Source organism: Camelus dromedarius, chromosome 17 (assembly GCF_036321535.1).
Source record: "Camelus dromedarius isolate mCamDro1 chromosome 17, mCamDro1.pat, whole genome shotgun sequence".
Classification (NCBI taxonomy): Eukaryota; Metazoa; Chordata; class Mammalia; order Artiodactyla; family Camelidae; genus Camelus; species Camelus dromedarius.
The window spans coordinates 11,351,748-11,373,598 of NC_087452.1; the positions used below are offsets into that span (position 1 = coordinate 11,351,748).

Here is a 21,851-nt window from a genome sequence, read left to right on the forward strand (position 1 = left end):
TTCTGAATACTCATACTTCTAGACACAATTGGTGCAGGAGAAGCAGTATTTTCGAGCATATTTGCTTCCCATTGTGAATTTTTAATAGAAAAGCAACCCAAAAATAAGGCAAACACAGTAAAACACATGGTCTATACCAGCTGCATACGCACTGCCTGTATTTCTGGGAGGAATCTGTCAATGTGTGGTAGCAGAGTCCCTCAGCTGTGCCTCAGATGGTAACAGATCCCCCTGAACATTTACCATCCACTGAGTGTTGCTTTTAAACTCTTGCTACTCCCACTGCATCAGCTGTTCAAATAGCAGTTCTTTATCACATGATCCTTGAGCTTTACATTCCTTCACTGCATCCAGTCTACTGATTATCTCTGGATCATTTCCATGTGCGCATCTGCCACTGTGTGGTGACGCCATGCAGTTCCTGTGCAGAAAGACCTGGAGAAGAGGCGGTCATGGTCTGCAAAAATCGGCAGCTCTTAAGATTCCTTGTGTCTGATGGAGCCAGACTGATGAGGGATTCTACAACACACGTCCTCTCTAGGGAGGAAGGAAGATGACTGTCCTGGTTAAAGGATGGGGAGGTACTGGGTGCAAAAGGCAACACAGCCTTGTCCTAAGTGGTTGCAAATCTCCCACAGCTGCCTCCAAAACTCAACAGACAGAGATGGAAGAGAAGTCACTCCTTTCTTCTTCAGTAACAGGATACAATTAACTTAGCCTTGAAAAACAAGACATACATGGTGAGGCTCAAGACTGGCCTCTAGGGAACACCACAGGGGCTGACACTGACTCCTGGAGAAAGTCTGCTTGTCTTACTGAGACTTCTGGTTGATTCTGCTTATGTTTTCTAAGGGCCGATAATGCCAGTAAGAAGCATTGTATCTGCCACCCATCCTATCAGCTCATGTTGTCTTTAAAAACACCAGCATGTAGACTTCTGGATTTAATGGAGCAACATAATTATTTAAAAAAAAAAAAGGGGAGGTGTTTGAAGCCGACATAGATGTTTCCAAGTATTGGTGCTAAAACCTACCACCATTACCACCACCATCTTCTCCCATCATCAATTCATAAAAGAAAGAATTTCTCAACATTAAAACTTAGAGGAAGGGTATACTGTCAGGAGAAAAAAAATGTTCTTTCAATTGTCTAAACTCGGCCTTTTAAAAAACCACACAGTACACAATGTCATCAGAGACTAGTTTGGGGAACCCGAATTTAAAGGACTATCTTCAAATATCTTCTTCACAAAGCAATGGCAGATGTCAGACACCTCACGAGTAAAGAGCCATGTATTTGGCTTAAGAAAGGAGCTCATTTTAACTGAAAATAACAACGTGGTGTGGCGAAGGGACACCGGGACGTGAAATCAGAAGTGTGGGTTTGGATTCCTAGGTCCGACACTTGTTAGCATCAAGACTTGAGGGAGCTGCTTCGCATCTTGAGCTGCTCCTTCCACGGCTGTGAAATGGGGGTGATGATGATGATAATCACACCTCGTGGGGCTTTTGTAATGACCAAAGGGAAGAGCAGATGTGAAAGCTCTTGCCAAACAGTCAAACAGTACAGACACCTTAGTTATTAGTTACTTTTCCAAGGCAGAACTGTGCTGGCTTAAGATTATCAAGGAGACAGAGAAGCAGCTGACAGAAAGCATCAAAACATATTCTGTGGACAGGGTGACAATTTCCTTGGCTTTACAGTCCTCAGAGCCATGACAAAACGGTTTGGAAAAGTCATCAGGATTGTTCTGGAGGCAACTGGGGGACAAGCTCTTACATGCCTCCGTATTTATCTCCTTAGCTCTCTACAGCTGGCTGAACAATGATATTTACTGCTATAAAACCAGTAAATAGCACCCTGGTTTTCTTTTTTACATAAATACAATTTCAGCGAAAAGACACTTTGCAGTTAACAAATTTAATATTGAACCAATTAGCCAGATCACCTACTTGCTAACTGTAGCAACATTGATTTTTTTGAAATATTAATTATCTAAGACAAGATTTCCTGCTCAAAGCTTCAAAACAAGCTTAAGATTCATATTTTACATCATCGCCAAGGTTAAGAGGAAGATGTTTATGATGTGATTATAATTTATGTTCCCGGATTTACCGTTCACTTGAGAGGCATCAAGGCCACCTGGTCAGATGAAGGATACATTTGTGGTGCTTAATTTCCAGCAGGAAATGGCAATGACACTCAAAGTAATAAATATGAAGGTTCCACAGATGTAACACATGCGTTCATCTCTAAGTGCCACTAGTTGTCCAAATTACCTACATTTCAGTAATCTAGAAACCTCAACTCATGTAACATTTATACACAAATGTTTTCTAGCTTCAACGTTTGGTTGGCAAATAATAAATGACATCACACATCTACTGCTATGTGATCATATTTAAGTTCTTCCTCCCTCTAACCAATTAAAGAAAAAAAAATACTAAGAGTGCAAGCTATTTATTTTAAGAGCTTTCCTTGAGAGCCTGCTGCCTGCAGAGCGGGGTACCACGTGCTGGGCTATCACGATAGGGAAGCCGCAGAGCTGCCACCAGTAAACTCACATTCAAGACTTTGCTTCTTATCGTCATTAAGATGTTGGTCATAGAACAAATCAGAGAAAGAAAGGGAATCAGACCCCGGTATCTGGGATGCCCAGTTTGGCACTCTCAAGTAGGAGCATTATTCCAATGGGCCTTGCATCTTCTGCCCTGAAGTATTTCATGGACTAAATATTATCTCTAGTACCTGTCAATGGGAATACTGCATGAATATTTTAACGAGCCAACTTACTCATGCAAGGCAATAAATCGCACTTCCATAAATTTCCTTTTTCGGGGTACACTAACGAGGCTGACTAGCTGAGGCCAACAATGGGTCTATTTGAAAAACCAGTCACATGACAGCTGCTTAATATGAGTGGAGGGAGAACTGTCACTCCAGAGCCACCACATCCTGCTGGTCAAAAAGTTATATGCACACCAATCACCCGAGAACAAGGGAAACAAAGTTGTGGGGAGAGTGCCTCTCCCCTCCTGCCCCAGAGCAACTTCTCTTCCCAGAGGAAAGCACATTTATCTGTGTCTCTAAATTTATTCTGCACAATGAGCTCTAAAGGGTTAAACTTTTCAAGACTGCCATTCTGACTGGCTTCTCTTTGGGATCCATGCTTCCAGGTAGAATGACTTACTGGCCTGCTTATCCAAAAATGCACCGAACAGAGCAAGGCTAGGAAGATTCTACTGAGTTTGGCAAGCAATAGACAGACTGATAGATACAATTATAGGCTCTTATTAGGGGTTATATAAAGGAAACCAATGGGGTATTGAAAAGACAGTACTGAGGAAGGCCACCTTAGCCAGCATGGCAGAGGTAGCTGATATTAGAGTTTTACACCAAAACCCAAAAATGATCCTTATTGTGACTCTGGACTTAAACTCTGATTTGGAAGAAGGGGTGATAAGAGATGCCTTCGGGGAATGGAAGGGTGGGAAGTCTCTGTTTTGTCTTCTGCTGAAATGCCTGCTCTTTTCTCCGCAGCCCTCCACTTTTACCTCTCCTTGAACACCCGTCTAGCCAACTACGCCATAAACAAACACTACTTTCAGGCCATCTGTCCACTCCCTTCCCGTTGTTGCTTATTCTGTCCTTTGTTCCTTAAAAATCAAGACCGTCACCCTTTCTAATACTCACCACACTTGAGGTTACTTGTTCAATGTCTGTCTTCCCCGCTAAATGTAACTTTCCTAATTGTCTGGTTCATTGATGTCTTCCTCCTCATCTAACACAGCACTTACTACCTAGTTTGTATTCATTAAATAGTTACGGGAAGAAAGAAACACACACACAGGGAATCTCCACACTGAATACTGATAACTCAGTTTTTCACAACACATTTACTTGGATGATGTGGTGGTCCTTTCCAAAGGTACTTAATTTTTCAACTATGCAGGAGAATGAACAATTTCTTGACAGTGCAGATAATTACTTAGTAGAAATCCCAGGTTGCGATTCCTGAGGTTGAATTAGAGGTAGGGTAAATGGTTGGTGAGAAGTATGATGAAGCTTAATATCTTAGCACAGTTTCTAACTGTTGTTAAAACCTTGGAACATCTACGTGTTTAATGCTGAGTAAAATATAAAAACATGTCCTTTTTTTACAGTCTGATTTTGTGGGTGTATACCACCTATTGAGAAGGTCAGATAAAAACCAAAGGCTGTGACCTAGAACCAGAGCACTTGCAGACAAATTACTGGAGAACCCGTAGATGAAGGAGGTAAGAAAGTGTAGCACTCATGTGGTAATGTACGTCCTACGTATGAACCGGGAAAGGCATGTTCAAAAACATACAAATTATATTTCCCCAGGATATTTAATTCTCAAGCTCTAAAATACTATCATTATGCCCCTTCTATAGATAAGGACACTGGGGTTCAGAGGGGTGTGGAAACTTTCTCAAGGTCACACAGCCTTTTGGTGGTAGATTAGAGAATATCAGGTACAAAGGTCAGGAGGGGACTGAAAGGTCTAAGCACCTGTAAGAGAAGTGACTTGTTATAAAGGGCTCTGGTGGAGATGAGGAAACTGACATTTTTCAATAAATCCTGGGTGGAGTATCCTTTGCTCTGAGAAAACTCACTAAGGACCCTGTAAGGTATGCAAATCTATAGCAATTACCTCTCCACAATTCCTGGAGGAGTCAGAAATGGAGATGTGCTGACCAATGTTGAACGATCTGGTTGCTTATTTAATAGTTCTCCTAGGACTTCAACGCCTTAAAAAAGATTATTTCTCTAGGGATTTCGAGTGTGCCTGGCTTGTAAACTCATGATTGCTCTTAAGAAATTGCGAGCATTCTTGTCTGAACGGTTGTTTGAGGAAAACAGAACTGAGACTCTGAGGAAGAAGGAATAAAAAATGAGTCCTCCCTCAAATTTGAGGAACCAGTGAATTAGGTTGTCAAGGCTCCAAATGTGATGTTATTTACGATTAGACAGCCCAGAATTTATCGATACTGAATTTTACATTACACGCCCAAAGGTAATGGAAAGTAGGATGGAGTCTATAGTTACAGTGATATATGCATCATATTTCTTTGATCTTATGATGCTATTAATGGATATTTCTTGATTTCAGAATGTGCTATAAAGCTCCAGTGAACAACACAGTCTGGTACTGCACAGGAACAGACACACATATCAATGGAATAGAAATAAACTCCTATTTAGAGTCAACTGACTTTTGACACAGTTCATGACCATTCAGTGGGGAAAAGAACCATCTTTTCATTAACAGTGCTGGGACAAATGGATATCCACGTGCCAAAGAATATATTTGAAAAAATTTAAAAAGAGTGAAGTTGGATCCTAACTTCAACCTATACAAAAATTAACTCAAAATGGATCACAGGCCTAAATTTCAGAGCTAAGAATGTAAAACTTGGATTAAGCAATGGTTTCTTACACATGACACTGAAAGCACATGCAACAAAAGGAAAAATAGATAAACTGACTTCATCAAAAAGAAAACTTTTATACTTTAAATGCCATCATCAAGAAAAGAAAAAGACATTCTGTAGAATGGGAGAAAATATTTGCAAATCAGATATCTGATAAGGAATTTGTATCCAGAATATATAAAGAAGTGTTACAACAGGACAATGAAAAGCCAAAGAACCCAATTAAAAATAGGCAAAAGATCTGCATATACATATGTTCAAAGATGATACCAACAGTCAGTAAACATAAGAAGTTGTTCAACGACATTAGCCATCAGGAAGATACAAATCTAAACCACAGTAAGATATCACTTCACACTCTCTATGGCAACTAAAATAAGTGTTGGTCAGGATGTGAAGAAATTGGAACCCATACACTGTTAGTTGATGATAAAATGACACAGCCAATTTAGAAAACAGCTTGGCTTTTTCTCAAAACGTTAACATAGAGTGACCATTTGATCTAGCAATTCCATTCCTGGGAACACACCCTAAAGAAATAAAAACATTATGTCCACTCTTAAAAACAACAACAACAACAACAACAACAAAAACCTCTAAATGAATGTTTATAGCAGCATTATCAGCCAAAAAGTGGAAACAACCCAAATGTCCAACAACTGATGAATGAACAAACAAGATGGTATTATTTCCATACAATGGCCTGTTATTTGGCCATAAAAAGAAATGAAATTCTGATACGTGCTGCAACATAGGTGAACCTTGCTAACATTATGCTAAGTGAAATAAGTCGCAAAAGGCCACATATTGCATGATTCCACTTATATGAAATGTCCCTAATGGGCAAATTCAGAGACACAAAGTGGGCTGGTGGTTGTCCAGGACTGGGTGGACGGAGGAGCGACCAGTAATGAGTACAGGTGATGAAATGGTTCTGAAACTAGAGAGTCTGATGGTTGCACAACTTCGTGGATAACCTAAAAACTGAATTGCACATCTTAAATTGTTGAATTATATAGTATGTGACATATCTTAATAAAGCTGTTACTAAAAAAGATGGTATTGAAAGTCAGAGGCAACACTGTAATGATTTTTTGTTTTAGAGAAACAGTAAAAACAAGTTCTTCTCAGTTTAAGGAAACAGAATATTGTAGATGAAATAGTACCTCATAGGTTGCTAGAGGCCAAGGCATTTCTGTATCTCTTATATTCTTACATTGGTTGATTCATATATTCATTCAGTTTCGTTTATTCTACAAGTTTCTTTATTTTCACAAAGTTAGTCAGCTTCTATTCATAAATACCTGCCCTCTTGGTGATAACATTTGAAAAAAGTAGGAGAAAGTAATCACTGAGTTTAAAAATAAGAAAATCCATTTTTTGACTCCCTCACCCTCCCTTGCCCCTGTGAATAATTCTGGGTTACCTAAAGGATAGTGCATAAGGTATAATTAATCTAAATTTTATGAGGTCAAGGTAATAGATCACTCACAGCACAAGACTGCATCGAATTTGGGGTGGGGAAGAAGTAAGTGCCTTGAAAAAAATGAACAAATTTGAAATGCTAATGATATACAACAATGCAAATATTTGGCAGCAAATTAACACTCTCATTACAATTAGTGTGTACCCTAAATACATATATCGGGAGTAAATTACTGACACACAGTGCCATCCACTGAGGGTTTAGTAGCTAGTATAGAATTTAATCTCTGGTAAAATATTCAACAGAATAATTGAGTTCTTGGAGAAAACATACACACACACACACACACACGCACACCAACACCTTTTTATGATTCCCCTGAATCTCAGATTTAACCTCTGGAGCCTAAAGCATGCTTTGTTGTCTCCAGGGATCATGTATTACAGCTGCGAAGTAAAAACCAGCTACTGTGGCACATAACATACAAGTCAGCGAGGAGTCCAATGGCTTGTTCCAATTAGACCCTACTCAGTGAAAGGTGCTGAATGCAAAGACAAGGGAATCTGGCCCTCGACAGCACAGGGGCCTTCTTCAGCCAGAAATGTCATAACACGAATCATAACAATGCATGGGAGAGCACGGTCGAACTGCGACAGACACAGGTCGGTCAGATACTGTAAATGCGGTAATAGCTAGTTTCTGGAACTTTAGAGTGCCAGACAAAAAGGTCAAATTCAGGGAAAATGTCCTAGAAAAAGAAGTCCAGAGAGAGGGTCACGGGGCCAAAAACCAACTCTGAATCACTTGAAATCATTACCCTATGGAGAAAGGGCCAGTCCTGCCTCCTTCAGAGAAAGCCTTTAAAAGGGTATTCCAAGAGACAGGCACAAAAGTGCTGGGGGAGAGAAAGGTTACTCTTTGCAATTCTGTAGCTACTTTTTTTTCACTATTTCATCAAATCTTACTACAGAAAGATTAAAAATCCTTTTATGCTCTTCGGAGGAAAATACAAGTCGTAACACAGAACTTGCCCAGATCGTCCCACGTTCAATCAAGGCCGCCCCCCTCCATACTTTGCTTCCTAATACAGTTAAGTTACAAAAGCACCTGATTTTGGTTTCATTCCTAGGTGTTTCCATTCTTCTTGATGAGAGTGGTCAGGGAAGACAAGGAAAGGAACTGTGCATATGTTGGTCCATTAGTTCCCCAGGGCGGCCGTAAACAAATGAGCACAAATGTGGTGGCTTTCATCTGCAATCAAGGTGTCTTCAGGGCTGTGCTCACCGCAAAGGCTCTCGGGGAGCGTCCTCCCTCGGCTCCTCCAGCTTCTGATGGCTGTGGGTAACCCTGGTGTTCCTTGGCTGCGTCCTTCCTATCGCTGCCTCTGTGGTCACAGTGCCTTCGTCTCTTTGTGTCTTCTCCTCCTCGGTCTCTTAGAAGAACCTTGCCGTGGAATTTAGGGTCCAACTGCTTAACCCTGGAGGATCTCATCTCAAGATCCTTAATTTAATTACATCTGAAAAGATCCTTTTCCCAAATAAAGTCACACTGATAGGTTCTAGGTGAATACATCTTTTGGTAAGTTACTATGCAACCCACTACAGGTGATCAGTTAGGTTTTGACTTTGAACCATAACCTCTCACATAAAAACTCCCAAAAAAGAATGGCTAGTGACAGGATCAGAGTCCTCTCTAGGCTGGCATTTTCTCCCATTTAGAAACTGCTCCCTCCTCGCAACCAACTGCAAACACCTAACTGATTATGGACCAAACCTTGAGTCAAACTTACAGCACAGCGATGGGAAGAGTTGATCCTCATTGTCTAAAAATTAAACTTGAAAACCAATCAAAATTATTTTAATATTTATTGTCTAAGTTATTCACAACAGTGAAACAAAAAGGGACGACATTTTAGGGACTTATTAATTTAAAAAAATACAAAGTATTAGTTGTTTTTAACTTCAGTGATATTTTTAAAGCCCTGCCTGATCAAGTTAGTTTGGACCCCAATATCCGGTCCTGGTTGCCAATTTACATGTGTACTGTACTCTTAGAATCCTTCTGAATTAAAAAAAAAAAAACACCAAATCTCCTTACTTTATTGATTCAGTCACAAACTACTCTTTGACAGCCATGTAGACCCCGAATTGGACTGTGGAATGACTGCAGGAGATACATCTAATAAAGCAACAGCTACAGTTAATTAGCATCTGCACATTAATAGGTTTTGTGGAAGAGACAGAAAAAATACAAGTAAGAATAATGTTGTATACTTGTGAATTTCAATTTTTCTTTGCACCACAACTCCCAGTTGCCTACATCACTAAGAACCAGTAGCATGTCCAAGTACTGACTAGTTCTGTCGTTTATATTATGAAATTTTCAGTAGACACCAATGGTCACCAGCAATGTCTTTCTAGTACTATGGTAAGTGGCAGACAGTACCTACCAAAAACATTATTTCAGAAACTCAGCAAGTTTTGATTTGAATTTTTCTAACTATTCAAATGAGAAAAAATATTCTCTTCTGGAGGATCAGTGCCCTCCATTGATAAATGTTAGCAGCTTTGGTATCCAAATATTCCTTTGTTGATTGAGTTTTAATAGATTTAAATATTCTCAATTTTTATTTATCCAAACAGTCATCCATCAATATTTTATTACTCAAAAACAGAAGTCTGCCTATTTAAGCAGCCTTCCTAATTAAAAATCAGTCAAGACAGTCCTGGGTTTGGCCATCTATCAAACCCCGCGTTAGTGTTCTGATTGCACAATTCATTCTTTGGCTATGAAAGATAAATTAATTAGTGAATATCAAAAGTAATGAACATTTGAAATTTACTGTGAATAAAAGCAATGATCAAGGCTCAAAAACCAGGTTGCCAAAAGCCCCAGTTCAAATATGGAGCTCAACATTCTAGACTGAATATATTTCTTTTATCTTTACTACCATCAGCACCACAACTGTCAGAGGGTGTCCAAGTTAGGGAGAACTCCTACAGTCCCCAACAGAAAGACCTTTTTCAGTGACGTTATCTAATCAGCTGCTGTTCATCAATGTGATACTTTCACCATTAAAAATTGTTGGCTGTCCCATAACTGATAAAGTAAATTGATATTAACCTCAGAAAGGATCAATTTATTGCATTGCTTTGTCTACATAAAGAAGGCCAACATGGAGTGGTTTCTGCACCTGAGTCTCCCCTTCATTGATCATCCTCATCCTTCCTCTTCTTTTTGCCCCCCTTTCCCTCTTCTTTTCCCATCCCCTGAACACAAGCTCAGGTGGTAGATATGCAGGGTTTGAATAGTGTACCAATCTAGTTTCTTTTCCCGGCTCAGGCGAGATACCAACAGAGATCAGCATACCCACCGCTTCCTTCAAAAGAACACCACCTCACCCAAGGCCAAGACAATGCCAGTTTCCCTACAGCAGGCAGGCAACTGATTTTGTGAAATGATTTAATTTGACCATAAGCAATGTGGAGGTACTTATGTATGAATTATAGTCATCCACAACAGGGGAGGACAAGTAACATTAAGTCTTTAGTTTTGAAGATCTGAACTGTTACAAAACAGCTGAACTTCTTCCAGGAAGAAGGCCCCAAACAATGTTTACAAAGCAATCAGTCTGCAGGCTAACATTTGGAGTTACGGGATTATTCTCTTGGAAGCTCTTTATAATAATCTACATTTAAAGTACATCTTTTTCACATATGGGGGAGGAATGCTGTGGGAGTTAAAAAAAAAAATCTTATAATAAGATGTCATTTACTGTTTGGGGATATAAAGTTTGCCAACCCATAGTTATTTACCATAAAATATCAATATTCAGAATGTTTTACAACCTACTCGCAGTAAATTGGAAATCTGCATGTTAACTTTTAGAGCAGAAATATTGTTATTAATTATTCTCATCATGGAACCTGAAACCAATTATATTAAAATTAGAATAGCAAATGTATGCATAATTGTGGTATACCACATTATGGTTTTCAATATTAACAGTAAATCAGCATTATGACAGCATCAAGGAAGCTAAAAAATTAAAAGCAAAAAAGAAATCCGTGATGGATGTGCCACATCGTCAAAGGCTCTAAACACATTAAAAAAATCCAAGTTTGCATCTTGGAAGAAACAATTTATTAAGCACCCAAATCTACAGTTTGCACATGAATTCCATGAGGAGGGTGCAGTTTTAGCTGTTATGGGGAAAGCAGGCGTGTCAATTTGCTCTACCCATTGGATGAAGGGGAGAGTAAAGGAAAGCTGATCCTAAACACATCACTGAAGCTGTACAAACTCTCAGGCCAGGTGTGCAGGATACAAACAAACTCTGATGGCATGTTTGATGTGTTCAACGCATGGACTTCCTTTTTATTAGTCAGGTTAAGGCCTCCTGTCCCAAAACATACCCTAAGGTGGAATTAGGATGTCTACTGTCTTCTATACAGCCACAAGGTGGATTTACTCACATCCACCTCCAAAGAACTCCCCAAGGACCAACAGAAAGTCCTTGGATGCAGTGGTTCAACTCATGCCCCAAATACGGCCTCATGACTTTAACATCCAATTCGTATTACTTATTCATTTATTCAACAACTATTATTGCAAGTTTACTAAATGCCAGGCGCTGGGTAGACCCTGGGAAATCAATCAGTCATGTCTGCTAGCCCAAGGTGAAACCGAAGGAGTAAGCGACAGAAAGGGTATCAGTAGTCTACTGTTAGAAATAGGCTCTGTGACAGCAAGAGAAGTGATCGCCCACAGCTTAAAATTGCAGGGAGGCCGAAAACAAAATGTGCTCCAAATTACATTACGATAATCTATGCTCGTGAAAATGTCCACAACTCATCACGCGTGACTGAAATTATGCTGTGCCTGTTAATCAAGGAAGGTTTTTGGCACTAAAGATACTGAATTTAAAAAAGTAGGGAGGTTAGAGGCATCATTTCCATTAGCTAGAATTTTTGCTTATGTGCATTAATTCATCTTTAAAGTGCTAAACACAAGAGATGACCAGATTCTGTCTATAAAACCAGTATGAAAATATTTTTTAAAGAATCCACAAATAATGTCTACCTTGTAAGATTGTCCTATGGATAAAATTACAGAAGGTATATAAATGAAATCTGAAGTTCAGATATGTTAGACAGAGGTGAAGGGATGCTTTTCTTATAAATCAAAGTGGGTCTAAAGCAGACGCAAGCCAGGGCGCCCTGGACGAAGAGCTGAGGCTGCTGTTCCTCACTTAATAACTATGTAGATAATGAGTAATTCAGTTACTTCAATCTTCAATTCATTTTTTTTTTTAAAGACACAGGTCAGGAAACCTTTCAGGTCCATTTCAGCCATAAAATCGTATGATTAAAAAGAAAGACATCATCTCATTTGCATATTAAACTACAGTAAAGTGGTCAAAAGGCAACATTTTTTTCCCCTCAATGATTATGAAAATGCTTGGAGTGAAAGCAATTACCCAGTAACATTCAAAAGATGTCACTGTCATGATTCACCTTATACCACTGAAGAAAAGTATTTTAATTAAACATGATTTTTGAATAAAGGCAATGCCTTTAAATTTTTTTTTTAATTTAAAAAGATAGGGAAAAAAAAAAAGTCAAGCTATTATGTACTCATGATCAAGAGGCTGGACTCCGGAAAATGACTAGACTAGAAAGGGTCCCAATTTATAAAAATACATCACCCTCAAAATAACCTTATACATGTATTTTCTCTTTGTTGTGTCACTGAACAAGCAATTAATAAAGGAATTCCTTTATTCATACATACAAGGTGCTGTAGACTTTAAGTCTTTACGTCTGGAGTGTAAGGATGGACAAGATGGTCTTAGCACTCTTAGCACTTAGATTCTATCATAGGAGTCAAACAATGAGAAAAAATAAGCATATAAAATCATTCCGAAAACCATTCCAGGTCTCCTTAAGTCCTGAGGATTGAAAAAGAGGATGCTTTACATAGAAGAGTAGAGGACTCCAAGAAGACAGGCAGAGGAGAGGAGAAGACATGATAGGAATTGCTTCTTACATCAGACATGGTGGCATGGAAACCTTCCCTTAGGAGGTCACACCTGTTTTAAGGGCTAAGGATCATAAGAAGGGAGCATGTGAAGGATCGGGAGAAAACCCAACAGGCAGAGGGAGTGAAAGTATCAAGGTTTTGGTGCGAAAGATAGTTTGTCATTCTGGAGAAATTAAAATGAGACCGTGGTAATGAATTTGAGATTTATTCTGCATGCAGTACAAGGCACAGAGCAGGAAAGTGGAATGATCTCATGTACATGTTTAAAAGATTACTGGGGCTGTTTTATGGTAAATGGTTAAAGCAGATCTAGAGAAGACACACAGACACCAGGTAAGAGCAGATGTTTTTAGAAACAGTATGTCTTGATTTTACCAAGACATTTGGCAAAGATTCTCACTACTTTCAGAACAAGTAAGGAGAAACTGGGGTTTGATTATAGTGTTTGGGTAAATCTGTAGCTAGTGGAACAGAGTATGTAAAGAACATTGATTTAAAATTTAATTTCATTGTAGTGGATGGTCTCTACTGGCAGGCTGCCCTGTCCTGGTCAACATTTTGTATCAATTATCTGAATAGACACAAGCTTATCACATTTTCTGTTGACACTGAGGTGGAAGGATAATCAACATGTCAGATTTTTTAAAAAGATTTAAAACGATTTAAACTGTGAGGGAACAAAGGGTCACTACTCAAAAGGTGAATTTAAGAGGGGTAAATATAATATTCTGAATTTAGGTTATAAAATAACATGATGGGGTAGCTCGGGATTAATAGCCATTCATGAAAAATCATTCTTTCGATTTTACATGACGTAAAGTTAAAATATGAGACTGGGGCTCTAATTTTAAAAAAAAATGTGAGTAACATTGTCAGTCCCATTCACTGGAGAAGAAGTTCACATCATGGGATATTAGTGTTCCCACTGTCTTCTTCAAAGGTCAAGGTGCCTGCATGGAATTGGGTATGTTTCTATAGGGTTACAGTTTAATAGCCGATTGAACATAAGTGAGTGTTGTACAGATGGTTGGGGATCAAGTACCTGGAGGAAAAAAGAATTCTGGGACAAGGGACATGAACAGAGTTTCACATATTTGCAGCCTAACCACAATCATACGGCAAGTGCTAGGAATGAAAGTGACAGACATTTAGACATTCAGCTCCAATATAAGGAAGAGATACGGGGCTTGCTTTTGTATTTTTGAGCAACTAGAGCAATTACGGATCAGGAAGCTTTGTGATGAATGGATGAGCTCTCTTGATGTTTAGAATTTTGCAAGCTGAGTGATTATCAGCCAAGGACTCTGAGGGTGGCAAGGATGATAGGCACATAAGAAGTGGGATGAGCAGGGAGGCAGGGGGTAGGGGGGGATTCCAAATTCAGGCCAACTCAACTACAAAAGGAGTGGCACAGCTTTACTTAGGCTAAACTATTCCATTTAAACGACTGTCCTTGTATATGAGAGTCTGTCTCTCAGATATTTTTGGTAGTAGAAACACTTGGACTTTTACAAAAGGACGACCTTAAGAGTCGGTAATTTGTTTATCAAATGTCATACATTAGACAAACAAAGGGTTGGTAATGCTACGTTAATCTCTTTTCTGTTGTTGTCACCGTTGTTGTTTTCAAAATTTCCTATCCTAGGAAATCCAAAATTCAAAGAAGTGCAAGAGTTTAACTGAATACAGAGATTTTCCCTACACTAAGAGTCTATGATTATTTTCTCAAATGAATCCAACAAAATTTATTTGTTAAAAATAAGTATATATTTGTGATATTTGTGTTATAAGTAAATAATAGATTTGTGTTAAACCAAGAGAAACAGACACTTGGGTTCTGTAGCATTCAATCAGACATATTCTCTGATTACTCCGTACACTTCAGATTATCTGGAGGACTAGCTCATAAGACATTCACCAGCAAAATAATCTTGAAATCCCATATACACCTAATATGAGAAAACTCATTTCTCAGCCCAAAACATGCCAGCAAATGGCAATAATAGATTAAGCACTGGATATTAGGTATATTTGATGTTGAGTTCCCAGAGAGGATTTTGTTAATGAGAATACTCTGCAAGGTTACTGCCAACAGACTTTGTAATTAGGAAACCTTTGACATTAACGCACTGCTATCTGAGTTGGGATTTTACACAAGGAAATGTATAATCATATATTTCAATCAAATATATGAACCCTTAAAAATGTAGCTGCTCATCAATCCTCAAAGGCATCTCTACTCAAATGTGTACTCACTGCTCTTGCCTGCGGATTTCATTTTCAACTTCCTAATTCCAGATTCCACTATCTTTCATACGCTCATAAACTTTTATTAGATGGTGCTCTTAAGAGATGGCAGTTTGTTTTTTAAATGCGTTAAACCAGAAATATAAAAGGTAAAGCTTTGATTGTCTCTATTTTCTGCTTTTTCATTAGTTTTTAAACTTTTCCTATTCTATGCAATAAGAAAAAAAATAGAGAATTATAAGATTAATACACTGCCAAGTGTTTTTTCTTCCAGCTCTGAGCTTTATGGTTAAAGCACTTCTCATGTTGACTATTGAGCTACTGGCAATTCATTTGTTTTTACATACTCTCTTTGTAATGTGTGTGTAATTTGTTTTACATATAGACTCATACGTGTGTAAATTTGAGTGTTTGTGAATTTATGTGTACAAAGCATCATAGAACCAAACTATCATATACTCAATCTATCTCAGTCCTTATAAAAGCGGAATACATCTTCCCATCCAGATTTATAATTTATCCTACAAACAAGGTATTTCCCAGATATGAAACAAGGGTAAAGAAGATCGCATAACAAATTAAAATCTGTTTGGTTTTGGAAGATAAACTGTTTTGAAGGCTTACCGGTAAAATGGCACAAAAACTCAAAGTCACATTTGCAGTATGATATAATTGCTACTTACAAGCAAACTGAAGCTTTGCTTCTCTGCTAACAATTGTTCCAAACGAGTTTGTTGCTATGCACTGGTACGTTCCAGCATCTTGGGTTTTATTGGGGTTATTGATCAACAAGCTGCCTTCAACAACACTGTAGCGGAAATCCATACCAGTGTCAACATCTGTTCCGTTTAACTTCCACCTATAGTATAAAAATGTCAGTGGATAAAGCCTTGTAATATTAATCAATATTTTCTGAATCGTCTAAAATATATATAAAAACTATGAATGGCATGAAATATCATCTCTGACTTTTTCAACTGTGGTAAAAAAAATATATAATTAGAAATGCTCTACCGAGCAATGGTGACAATACAGATGTTTATGGAAAGAGCACATCCTTTTAAAGGAAACAATGTTAAAAATTTAACACTTGTTTTTATGACTACTCAGGATGCTACAGACATTATGTCTTTCTTTTCTTTCTTTTTTTTTTTTTGAAATTTCCCATAATATCTTACAAAGCTTTCTCCAAACAGTGCTCCTCAGTAAAAATCTTATCTCTGGTTTGCAGTCATTCTTTAAATGGGTCTGTAGAGATGACAGAATACACCACTTTCTGGTAGATGGCTGAGTATCTGATGCAACTGCAGCACAGTTGCTTTGATTTGGTCCTTAACATGACTGAAAGTGCTGACCACAAAGCTGGGGAATTCTACTGATCTAGTGCGGTCTCAGGAGCCAAACTGGCCTTAGCCGTGAGTCACTCGGAAGATCTCCCAGCCATCGGCCCTCAAACATCAACCAGCCATCCCAGTGAACGACAGAGCAGGCCATTTGGTCACAGACACAAAGAGAGTTTTGTTGTTTTTTGGCTGGTTTCCTTGGATCATCTGTGTATCTGAGTGCAGAGCCTGGCCCAGTAAATTAGTTTTAGTGAGAACCACACATTTAAACACCAAAGCATTAGTAACAAGGTCTACTTTTTTTTTTTTTTTCAGTCAGCCAATAACATTCCAGAGAGAGCTTATTTTAACCAAATTGCCTTTCAGTAAGTTGTCTGAATACTTACGGACTTCGGAACTAATACAATTCAAGGATTAGCTGTCTTATTTTTTTCTCTTCCGTGCCCCCGCCCCCCAATCCCACACAGAATATCAGGTAATGAAAACAGCATAGCTGTAGCTTCTGAATTATGAATACTCTCACAGTAGCATTCACAACGGGAGATGTAGAGCCAAGGAAACACTAGAGAACAAAGGAAATTGATCAGAAGCAACAACAGGGATAAAGAATGAGAAATATTCATTTTTATCTCCTTCAAACAGTGAAAACCACTTATTTAAATCTGTGTGTGTGTGTGTGCCTACGTACTCATTGTGTATCCTCTTACAACATCCTGGGACACTATGTCTGGTGTGCATTACGAAAAAGGATTTAAATGAAATGAATGAAAGCCAGTGAGTTTCAAGACTTTGGATATTGGGTATCAGTGAAAACATGTTTAAAAATGAGCACTTCTTTTTTGTGAAGACTGTCTCACACTTCAAAGTCAATCTCAAACTGTATCTCTTCTAATGAAGTCTTCCAGGACATCCCTAGTCAAAATAAATCAAAGCTTCCCCCAAACTCCTACAGAATTCTCCTTCCCCCTTTAGGTGGGAATTCTGCCTTCCCTGTAGATAACCTGCCTACATTACTTTTGTATTCTCCCTTTAGTACCCTGGAACCTGGCACACAGTGTGCTCAGTAAACACTTGTGGTTGTATTTCTCTAAATATTTTACTTCTTTGCTGGATATTTTAGCTCTGAGCACACACAGTTTAGGAAGCATCATGGCCCACCACAGACCAGCAGTGTATTTGCGTTCACATCTATATCTTTGAAAATGTAAAAATATAGAAACACGAGGGGTGGGAAAAGTGGGCCAGATCACAAAATGGGAGATAGCTCTTTATATGTTTGTTCATAAGAAGATGCGTATTAGAAACTGACACTGTTTTTAAGCTTGACAGTAATTCTGTGTCCTGACACAGACAAGAAAGTTAGAAGCAATAAAAAGGGAACAGCCAGGTTACATGCTATATGCTCCTGAATCTCTGGAGCCGACTGCCTGCCCTGGACTTTTTTTTTTGTCAGCTTATCACATCTCTGTCATAACTCTCAGTTCAAATGATAGTCGAGCAATTTAATATGACAAATCTCAGAACTCAAAGAGAAAATTGCAATATGATGTGAGCTGCAAACAGAGTATGGAATTGAAGAATGGGACCATGTAAGCCTTTTTCAAAAAGCAGTTGTGGGGATAATGAGACCACCTCTGTGGGTTTGTCCACACTCCTCATTGCAACCCAGATGCTCTGTGGAGAGTCCGTTAATCTACTTTATTATCTGCTTTTACTTACAAATAGCAAAGGAAAGCGGATTATTTAGAAAATAAAGCGCTTGCTGTGAAATGTAGTTGAGGCTCCATCACAAAGCACTCTACCAAGTTTTATTGCCGTGAAGTCACTGTTTGTTCCAGCTGAATGTGGACTGAACTGAATTCCTGATTTTACTCCCTACTGAAACGCTCTTGAAAAATTCAGAATTTATTTTCAACGTCTGAGGAGACTTTGAAGAACTGTTAATACGGAGGCGATGCTCATTTGGCACACAGAGGTTTTCCCAAGGGCCAAGACAAATGGAGGGGTCTCATAAGCTGATTTCTGAATCACTCCAAAGAGTGGGGCTGTGCACAAGCACACACTGACACTGTGAAAAGCTCTGGAAGGTGCCATTTTTCGTACCTGCCTGGGCAGCTATCTATGGGATTTGTTGTAGCAAAACCCTCTTTCTCTGTTCACTGTGTCAACTGGGCACCAAAGAAGGGGCAGGACCTTTCTGACTCTGAATTTGTCACCTGCAAACCAAGCTCAATACAAACTTGACAGCCAAAGTACTCCCACCAAGTATCTGACCACTCCTGCTGTCAGGAAACAGAGGTTGAGAGCCATAAGTAATGTCACATGTCCCGAGGGAAATTTAATGCAAGGGATGTTGGCACAAGTCAAAACTTGTGAAGTTTTTCTGGGTCTGGGTCAATCCTTTCAAAATTGAGGGGCAGGAAGCCATGAAAAGAGAAGGCTCAGTTGAGGGAACAGACAAAGGAGAGAGGTCAGTTGGGGTGTCTAAGGGAAAACCTCATGGTGAAGACTCCCATGGAGAACTCACCTTGAATTTCTCCTACTTGGTCCTCCCTCTCAAAGTCAGCCTGAAGACTGAAAAAGTTCAGGTAGAAAGATGCCTGAAAATACCTGAGCCCTCCATTCTTTCTCTGGCTTTTTCCCTCAACAAAAGGGAATTTTTAGCTCCCAGGTCCCAATCAGCTATTATGTGACAGAGAAATGGCCAAAGGTATCAAGGAAAACAAAGCACACTGCAACCAACTGCCAGTGCGTTTGATTAAAAGTTTTCTCAGCTTTTCCTGGCCATCTTTAAAAACAGAACAGGTTTCTGTTCCATGGCTTGTTTTAAACAACAAAGTAAGGCCCTGTATCTAGAAGCACAATGTTACAAAAAGCAAGGTTAATTAAAGGGCACCATTTGGGGGAAAAACAAAGCAGCAACTTGCCAAATTCTGCTGCAAAATTTGTTTTCGTTTATGGTAACACTTGAACTTACACTTGGCAATGTACTGAAAATGAGGGCCATTTAACTCATCATTTATGTATGTAGGAACCTTTGCTTCTTGCATTTCTTTTTTTTCCCATACTATACAAAGTATTTTAAAATGTTTGATGTAGCCTTGAATTCAACATATGAAAAGGAGAATAACGACATAGTCTGATTTTCCCAGGACAGTGCTGGGTCCACACCTGCTGTCCTGGGATAATTATTAACCGTGGCCTTTTGCTTTCAAAAGTATCCTGGTTTGGATGATAAATTGGATGTTCACCCTAATGATATGGTCCATTAGAGAGGTTTGTTTGTTTGTTTTAATTTCTGGAATATACTTTTTAATCCACATGGCAAAAGATCAAATTTAGTGAAATACCTTCTTTTCTGTGAAACTGTCACTGGTATCTTCCCTCTCTATTCTGAAGCAGACTTTCTTTCCCCCAGGATGTCCTAGAACTTGGGCATCCTTCACTCACACTCGGAGCATAGCACTGCAACTACTTCCATCTCTACGATGCTCCCCCAGAAGCACACAACGTGAACATGTAGCATACTGGTCTTTCAATGCCTCTGGAACCTCTCAGCTGCTTAATACGGTGGTTTAAACACCTTTCTTAGAGGACAGTTTTTCAGAATCCTAATATATACCTTAGGTCAAAGCAGAGACACTATGATGGAATCTTGGGTGGAAACTGCAATAACTCACTCCTGGTAATTCTTAAAGCCAACTCCATGGACCCTTGAGTTTGAAAAACACTGGGGTGGTTTGATGAATAATGCTATGTTTGATGAATGAGTGAATGAATGGATGAACAAAAGGGCACACAAATTAAATTCTAAAATAATGTCCACTATGTTAATACCACCATCCTTTAGCTTGTACAGAATGTCCCCCTTGTCCTCTGCCAGTTTGAAAACTACCTATCACAGTTCAAATTCCATTTTCTTCTCTTGACTCCTTGATGGCTCCAATCTCCAAGTTTACCTCCTTCTAAACTATGGCACATGCCATATACTCTTTTGGCTTTTACATACCATTATATATTGGTTATTAGTTTATAATTTTTATCATTAAATTTGAAAACAGGCAGAATAATAGAAGATAAATGTCAGTCATAAAGAATCATGAGACAATCAAAATCTGTGTCTAAGAAAAGGAATATTATTACTTTTGAAATCCCCTATTTCCATTTCGATTCTAATTATTCCCCTCTCAATGATCAATCACAATATTTAATTTTGGTTTTTCCATTCCTTTGATTTTCTTTCTGATTTTATCATGTATGTTAGTATCCTTAAAAAACTACTCCATCTTACCTGCCTTTGAAGTTAAATATGGAATTACACTCTTTATATTCGTCTATGATTTGCTCTGTTTACTCAGCTGTGATCTAGCATGTTAAAAACGAAATGCATTCATTTTCACTGCTACATGGGGTTATCCACATCCTAGGTTATACATATATTTATATCATTTATATTATGTTAAATTTACTCTTCTAGATTTCTGTCAATATGGTAGGTTTGAAAGAGTGTGGCATTTTAGTTTTAATTTGTATATTTTTGCTCACTAATGGCAATGATAATAATCTTTTTATATTTTTGATGGATATTTGATGTTCTTTTCCAAGAAATATCAGATCAAGTCTTTCAGTAATGTTTTTACTGGGTTACTTGTTTCTTACTTATTGATTAGTGGGAATTCTTTAAATAATTTAGATACTAATCCTTTGTGAATGATATATATTGAAAATATCTTCTCCCAGTTGGAAGCTTATAAATTTGCCCCCCTTGGGAATTTCTATTCAATAGAATACACTAATAGTAATGAAGTTCAATATTTTCTTTTGTTATTTGTGCATTTTTGTCAGTATTGAGAAATTTTTCTTCCATCCAAGGTCATAAATATGTATGCCCATTTCCTTTTAAAAGAGTTGTAAGTTTCCCATGTTGGTCTTGTATTCACTTGGAATTGATCTTTGTGTATGCTGTGAGGTAGGGATCCAACTTTATTTCATTTTTTTAACCATATGGATAATCCACTGTGCAGTATTTACCATTTTAATTTATTTCTAATACTGTCATGACTTCTATTTTCTCTTTTTAATCTTCACAAGAGAGTATTGTTTCCATTATTTTTATTGTTTAGTGCAATTGACTTTATGTGGAAATACTAACCTTTTTCACCTGCTTTACTTACCATTTGTCCTTGTATCTTAGGTAGTCTATGTGGAATCATTTTTATTCCGCTTAAAATCTATCTTTTAGGACTTTCATTAGTCAGGGTCTGCTGGACAGTAACTTTAGTTTCTGTCTGCTTGAAAGCACACCTGTTTTCTTCTCCTTTTTAAAAACTATTT

At 38.3% G+C, this 21,851-nt stretch overlaps 1 protein-coding gene across 6 annotated transcripts in view; it reads right to left on the reverse strand.

Moving 5' to 3' along the window:
• The window catches only part of LOC105093180 (contactin-4), an 813,469-nt gene that overhangs the window by 254,406 nt on the left and 537,212 nt on the right, over window positions 1–21,851 (reverse strand). For all 6 annotated transcript variants that reach the window (XM_031470760.2, XM_031470759.2, XM_064496304.1 and 3 more), the window contains one exon: window positions 15,858–16,033. In XM_031470760.2, the coding sequence (XP_031326620.2) occupies window positions 15,858–16,033 (176 nt within the window). The remainder of the gene's footprint in view (window positions 1–15,857; window positions 16,034–21,851) is intronic.